This window comes from Nannospalax galili, unplaced genomic scaffold (genome assembly GCF_000622305.1).
Source record: "Nannospalax galili isolate Female #2095 unplaced genomic scaffold, S.galili_v1.0 scaffold899, whole genome shotgun sequence".
NCBI classification, from domain to species: domain Eukaryota; kingdom Metazoa; phylum Chordata; class Mammalia; order Rodentia; family Spalacidae; genus Nannospalax; species Nannospalax galili.
This window is the reverse complement of record NW_008343202.1, coordinates 837,483-844,885: the sequence shown is the minus strand read 5'-3', so window position 1 is coordinate 844,885 and position 7,403 is coordinate 837,483. Positions and strand designations below refer to the sequence as shown.

At 42.4% G+C, this 7,403-nt stretch overlaps 1 protein-coding gene across 3 annotated transcripts in view; it reads left to right on the top strand.

Moving 5' to 3' along the window:
• Window positions 1-6: 6 nt before the first annotated feature.
• The window catches only part of Vkorc1l1 (vitamin K epoxide reductase complex subunit 1 like 1), a 51,464-nt gene continuing 44,067 nt past the window's right edge, over window positions 7-7,403 (top strand). For 2 of the 3 annotated variants that reach the window (XM_008839154.3, XM_017799659.2), the window contains exon 1: window positions 7-278. In XM_008839154.3, the coding sequence (XP_008837376.1) occupies window positions 85-278 (194 nt within the window). In that variant the 5' untranslated portion in view covers window positions 7-84. The remainder of the gene's footprint in view (window positions 279-7,403) is intronic. The other variant, XM_017799658.2, reaches the window with a different exon arrangement.

The following is a 7,403-nucleotide window of genomic DNA, read 5'->3' as shown; positions in this document are numbered from 1 at the left end:
AGTGGCGGCGGCTGGGTCGGGCCCCGACGGGCGGCGGCGGCTGAGGTGGAGGCGGAGGGAGGCGGCGGCGGCGGAGGGGGGAAGATGGCGGCGCCCGTCCTGCTGAGAGTGTCGGTGCCGCGGTGGGAGCGGGTGGCCCGGTATGCAGTGTGCGCCGCCGGGATCCTGCTCTCCATCTACGCCTACCACGTGGAGCGGGAGAAGGAGCGGGACCCCGAGCACCGGGCCCTCTGCGACTTGGGGCCCTGGGTGAAGTGCTCCGCCGCTCTGGCCTCCAGGTAGCCCGGCTCTAGTGACGGGAGCGCAGCACGGGCGTCGGCGGGGAGCGGGGAGCGCGCGGAGCTCCGGCCTGACGGAGCGGGGCCCCGGCCGCGGCTCGGACGGCTGCGCGGCGGGGGTGGGGTGGGGGGTGGGATCGGCGGCCCAGCGCAGGCCGCCTGCGGAGGCGGTGGGCCGGGATGAGGTGGCAGGAGCAGCCGCGAGGGTGCGGGCGCGTACGGGCGGGCGTGACAGGTCTCCCAGCTGTAGCCGTGGGAGGCGTGTGCAGACCCCGGTGCTGCGATCGGCTAGGCCGGTGTCCACTGGGTCCTCGGACCTCTCCTGCCCCGGGGCTGTGCGGCGGGGCGTGCACTCCCAGCCCGGTTTTCCCACCGTGCTCCCGGGGTGTTCGGGACAGGTGTTTCCGTGCTCAGGCCTCTTTGTACTCCGTAGCGCTGAGGATTGGCAGCCTTCTAGAGGCGACCGTGACATTTGCGGGCAAGCACGCATTTGACCCTACTCTGGAAAAGGAAGATGCCAGCGCTTGATCTATGTGATTTCCTGAATTTTTCTCTCATGAATTTCAGTGTGCCCAGGAGGGGGAAAATGACCAGAGTTTAGGTGTACTTTAAGTTTAGAGTTAACGTGTGGTCATAGTGTTTTAGGTGCTACGATGACTTTTATTTTTTTGTTTTTTGTTTTGAGAAAGTCTTATCTGGTAGCGGACACTGGCTTCGAACTCACTTGACTGTAACCATTGTGGCTGTTCTCCGCGCCCAGTCTCCTGAATGCTGAGGGTTTACAGGCACAGGCAGCTTAGAATGACTTTTAAACGTTGCTGATTAGTATTAATGGGATATCCACAACTTAAATATACATAACTTTCGGATAATTTTTCTTATTTAAAAATGTAGTTGATTTTTTTTTACTTACATTGTTTTTAGTGGACTAAATTTGGTAGGAATAAAGATACATTTTTAAAGGGGCATTTTTATTGGAGGCGTTACCCAGGAAAAAGCAAAAAGAATGATTGCAAGATTGGTAGTTTGTAATGTTAACAGAGGCTTGCTCTCCCTAGGATTTTGGTGTTGACAGTGCTCACATTAACCACATTTCTCCCTTGCCTGTTGATAAACTGCTAGGTAGAACTGTATAGCTCACCAGTCTATTTTGACCTATTATTGATGATTACTTAAACAAACTAGTGTTGGAGTTTCTTTTGTTGTTATTTGCAAACTTACGGCTCCTAAATAGAATTCCTGTAGCTTTGTAAAATAATTATATGACCTCATGAAACATTAAAAAGTACATTTGTAATGTGGGCACCAGTTTATAATTCAAAATGTATCAGTGTGACAGCCCACACAAGTTGCCTGTTTCCATCCAAGTTGTCTTCTAAACTAACCTCAGGTACTTGCTGAGAACCCTGAGTTTATCTTTTTTATTGCATTTATTTATTTATTTATTCATTTATTTATTTATGTGTGTGTGTGTTAGGACACTTCTGGAGGTCAGAGGACAACTTTCTGTAGTCCATTCTCTTTTTCCACCATGTGGGTCCTGGGGTATGTATCAGGTGTTTATAAAACATGAAATTAAAATGACTGGCTAATAGATTAATACAAATGTACGTAGAATTACCAATTTTAGGATTTAAAAAATGCCACTGTTTACAAAAAACTTACTGAAACTGTGTGTGGTGTTACCAAATCTCAGCACTCAGGAGACAGAGGCAGGTGGATCTCTGTGAGATTGAGGCCAGCTTGATCTATGTATTAAGTTCCGGGCCAGCTGGGGCTACAGGGACACTCTGTCTCAAAAAAAACAAAAACAAAAAAACAAGTAATTTACTGTATTTTTAATGAAAGGGGGCTTTTTAAAAGAGTGTTTTTAAAAGGATTCATTTTTAATTGCACAAATGTTTGGATTGCTGGTATGTGTGCAGTGCCCACAAAGGCTGGAAGAGGATGACAAAGCTACCATGTGGATGCTGGGAATTGAACCCAGGTCCTCTGGAAGAATAGCAAGTGCTCTTAATCTCTGAGTCACCTCTCCAGCCCCTATTAAAGACTATTTTTGAACCATTTAATCAGTATACAGTAAATATTTTCATGGTTAATGTCTACTACAAGAAAAGATTTTCAAGCTTTTTTGAGATAGGGTCTCACTATGTAGCCCTGACTGGTTTAACTGAAAAGCAGTCCTCCTGACTGGGATTATAGCCATTCCTATGTCAGTTTCTTACTGCTTTTTTTTTTTTTTTTTTTTTTTTTTTTTTTTTTTGAGACAGGGTTATGTAGATCAGGCTGGCCTTGAATTCACAGAGATCCACCTGCCTCTGTTCCCCCCCATCCCCCCAGTGCTGGGTCTAAAGTCGTGTGCCACCATGCCCAGCTCTCATTGCTTTTTAATAATGAGTAATAAAATAATAATTCAGTGGCAACTTTTTTTTTTTTTTGTCTTTTATTTGAGATAGGTTCTCCCTGTATTCCCTGGAATTGGAACTCACTCTGTAGACCAGGCTGGCCTCAAACTCACAGAGACTCAGTCTGCCTGTGCCTCTTGCTGCTGGGATTAAAGGTGTGTACCATCACGCCTGGCAGTGGCAACTATTATATATTTAAAAAAATATTTTATTATTTTATGTGTATATGTGTTATTGCCTGCATGTATGTAAGTGCACCTGTGTCACGTAATGCCTGAGGAGATACAAGAGACTGTCGGATCCCCTGGAACTGGAGTTACGGACAGTTGTTAGCTGCCATGTGGGTGCTGGGATTCGAACCCATGACTTCTGCAAGAATAACCAGTGTTCTTAACCACTGAGCCATCTCTCCAGCCAACAACTATTATATTAAAATCATTTTAAAGTACATTAGACAAAATCTCTCTCTCAGTCTCTCAGTGGTACTGGGTATTGAATACCCAATGCTAGGCAAGCTCTCCATGAATGATCTTCATACCCAGCCCACTTTTTGGGGGCGTGTATCTTGAGACAGGATCTCATGTAGCCCAAGTTAACCTCATACTTGCTATTTAGTTAAGGCTGGTATTGAACTCCCAAGATCCTTCACCTCCCAGGTTCTTAGATTATAGGTATGTGCTATCATGCCTGACTTCTACTTCTCTATAATAAAGAGTGAATTTAATATTTATAGCTGCAACTAATGTTTAGTTAGATAGTGATGTACATAAATATCTTAAATTTGAGGCTGGAGAGATGGCTGAACAGTTAGGAGTACATACTGCATTTGCTGAAGACCTGAGTTCAGTTTCCAGCATTCCAGGTGGGGCAGCTGACAACATCCCTTAACTCCAGTTCCATGGGATCCCATACCCTCTTCTTGCCTCCAAGGACACCTATACTTACTTGCACATATCTACCACATGCAGACATACATACACATAATTAAAAATAAGTCTTTAATATTTTAAATTTCATGCTTGTCAAAGGATAGGTAAGAACTAAGATATTTTAATAGAAGTAAAATAGCCGCCTTTGCACGCAAAATTATTTTCAAGAAATGTATCCAGTTTGAATAGCCTTTTTATAAACTACCTTCAACCGTGTGTGTGTGTGTGTGTGTGTGTTTGTGTGTAAAATGGAGATAAGGGGATTTAGAAATTCTAGCAGACTGCTGTATAGATTGATTTTCTTTCCTTTTTTTAAAAAAAATTATTTTTATATTATGAGTGTAATGCTTGCAAGTAGGTAGGTATATGCGTGTTGAGCAGTGCCATGGAGATCAGAGGGAGTGTTGGATCCCCTAGAACTGGAGTTACAGACTGGTGTTAGCTGCCGTGTAGGTGCTGGGAATTGAACCTGGGTCTTTTGCAAGAGCAGCCAGTGTTCTTAACCGCTGCTATCTCTCCAGCCCTATAGACTGATATTCTCATTCTCTGTCTCTCTGTCTCTCTGTCTCTCTTTCTCTGTCTCTCTCTCTGTCTCTCTCTCTCTCTCTCTCTCTCTCTCTCTTTTATCCCCCTCCCATTCCTGTTGATTCCCTTCTTCTCTCTCTCTCTCTCTCTCTCTCTCTCTCTCTCTCTCTCTCTCTGTTGTTTGTTTTCTGAGACAGGGTCTCCCTGTAGCCCCAGCTGGCCTCCACATAGACCAGACTGGTCTTGATCTCACAGAGGTCTGCCTGTCTCTGCCTCTCACCGCTGGGATTAAATTGTGTGCCACCATGTCTGACCTAATTTTCTTTTGGAAGTGGGTAGAAGAAACATCATGAAATGCTCTTGACAAGGTGGAAAAGCCCTTAAATAAATGAAGGCTGGTTATTGAGGACGTCACACTATTTCTTTTTGTTTGAAAATTGATGTATAGCAGTAGTATTCAAAGATATGACTTTTAGGAAAAGAAAATTTGAGCCCAGCAGTTAGTAGAATGATTGGTAAAGGATGAGAAAAGTTAATGGAAGAGAAAGTTCCTGAGCAAAGTCCCTTTCTAGGACCCAGTGTTAACTCATGTGACTTTGAATTGCTTGAACTCACTTTATTCTCATTTCTCAATTCTTAAGTTTCCTAATAGAAATAGAATAAGGTAGTGATTAATGAGACAGTTTTAAGGGGTGTGTGTGTGTGTGTGTGTGTGTGTGTGTGTGTATGTGTATGTATGTATGTATGTATGTGTCTGTCTCTGTGTAAAGTCCTCTAGTACTTTGGGAAGAGTAATTACATAAGAGTAGTTTCAGACTTACAGATTTCAAAACAGATATTCTCCCCAATGTTGAGAGACTACAATAGAATTGCCAATAACATCCTTAGTAATGCTAGCCTTTTGCCATCATGCTCTCATTTAAAAGATACTTTAAACAATTTGAAAGGACAGAATCTCAAAGTGACATACCTTTACATTGAAAAGTTTCTATTAGTAAGTATTTAATTTCCAGTACCACAAAGAAAGGATCTGAAAAAAAAAACAACAACCTTTTTTTGTCAATTTGAGATGTGGTCAGGATTACTAAGGTAGTGGCAGGATAAAATTTGGCTTCTTCTAGAGTACTAGTTTAGAACCCCCACAACTATCCTCCCACCTTTTTTTTTTTTTTCTTCCTGAGATAGGGTCTGAGCCAGGCTGGCAAGCTCATGATTGGTCCTCCTGTCTCTGCCTCTGCTTCCTGTGTCCTGGGCATGTACCACCATGCCTAGCCGAACTATTTAAACATTTTAAACAATTTTCATCATATATTCTGGCCTGTCTCTTGCTTTTTGCTTAGCATTATTTTCATTGCCACTATGCTTCAGATGAATTTAAGAAACAAATTCTTGCATTGCCATTGTTTTTGTTACCAAAAATTCTCAGAAGCACTTTTACTCAAAAGAGCAATAAAAAGAATCCCAGAGTGGTGGTAACTGGATGACTAACCATGTATTAAAGATACATGTTAATACTTACAGATAGTGCTTACTCTGTGCTGGGCAGTAGTCTAAATACTTTACAAGCCAGGCATGGTGGCACATGCCTTTAACCCCAGCACTTGGGAGGCAGAGGTAGGCCGATCTCTGAGTTTGGGACCAGCCTGGTCTACATAGCAAGTTGCAGGCCAGCTGGGCTACAAGGGAGACTAGTAAAAAAAAAAAAAAAAAAAAAAAAAAAAAAAAAAAAAATCACAGCATCCTTGTAGAAGTTTTTTGAGGTCAGTAACTCATCACCATTTTATAGTTGAGTAAACTGAAGCACACAGCATGTAAATGAAGCTCAGTCCAGATAGTATGGGGAGAGGTCTGATCTAATGCAGGCAACCTGGCTCAGGACTCCTCGCTCTTTACCGTTTATTACTTTTACTATTGCTATTTAAATTTTAAAATGTTTATTATTTTTATTTTATATGTACGAATATGTTGCCTGCCAATGTGTAAGTACACCCATGTTGTTCAATGCCCACAGAGTTCAGAAGAGGGTGTCAAATTCCACTGGAATTGGAGTTACAGATGGTTGTTAGCCACCATGTTGGTGTGGGAATTGAACCTGGGTCTTCTGCAAGAGCAGCCAGTGCTCTTAACCACTGAGCCATCCCTCTAGCCCCATTTTTTAAAATTATTATGGGGTGTGTGTGTGTGTACAACTTTGTTGAGTTAGTTCTCTCCTTCTACCAGGTTGTTAGGCTTGTACAATTTGTTTTTACTCACTATACCAATTTGCTAGACTAAGTTGTTGTTATTATTTTATTTTTATTGTCTGTTTTTATTTTTATTTTCTTATATAGCCTTGACTTGTCTTAACTTGTCAATCCTCCTGCTCAGCCACCAGAGGATTGGGTTTACAGGCATGTACTACTGTTCACCAAAAGGTACAGCCTTTTACCATAACTTGGAGGCATTTAAATCTAATAGTCATTAATTAAAAAAATTTTTTTTATGTGTATGAGTGTTTTGCCTGCATGTATGTAAATACACCTGTGTGTATAATGCTTGCAGAGGCCAGAAGAGGGCATAGGATTGCCTGGAACTGGAGTTACAGATGGTTGTGAGCCACCATGTGGGTACTGGGAAGTGAACCCTGGTCCTCTACAAGAGCAGCAAGTATTCTTAACTGCTGAGTCATCAATCCAGCCCCTAAAGATTTATAATGATGTCTGTATTAGCCAAACTTAAAAAAAAATTCTGTAACGTTCAGTTTTTACAAAAACTTGTGAAAAAATGCCTGGAGTTTGTTTTACAGCTTTTACCTATTTAGAGCAGTCCTTTTGGAAAAGTAAGGACATTACTAAGAAGGCATGCTATTTAAAAAGTAAGTTCCTAGAGTGTTTGCCCTCTAAGTCTAGATCTGTGAAGACCTGCCCTTTGTCACACCCAGTTAACACCCAGCAAGGCAGCTATCATGAATACTTAGCAAGTTAACCTAGTGAAGAAAGATAAAATGAATTGAAGGATCCAGTCCACAAAGGGGGAAAGTTTGAATCTGTGTTGGAGTAACCCTTTGTGGACTTACAACACATAGAGTTAGTATTGGGCCTTGGTTGACGTGGCTAAATTACTAGGAAGAACCAAGACCATAAGATGAATTTTTTCCTGTATGATTAGAAACCGCTCTGGGAGCGGTCTGCATCCCTATTCCCTATTGGCAGTTGGGGTAATCCCTTCAGAGGATGGCGTGATAAGAATAGGAGGTAGGAATTGGCTAGGCAGTTAGGGTAAAAAGA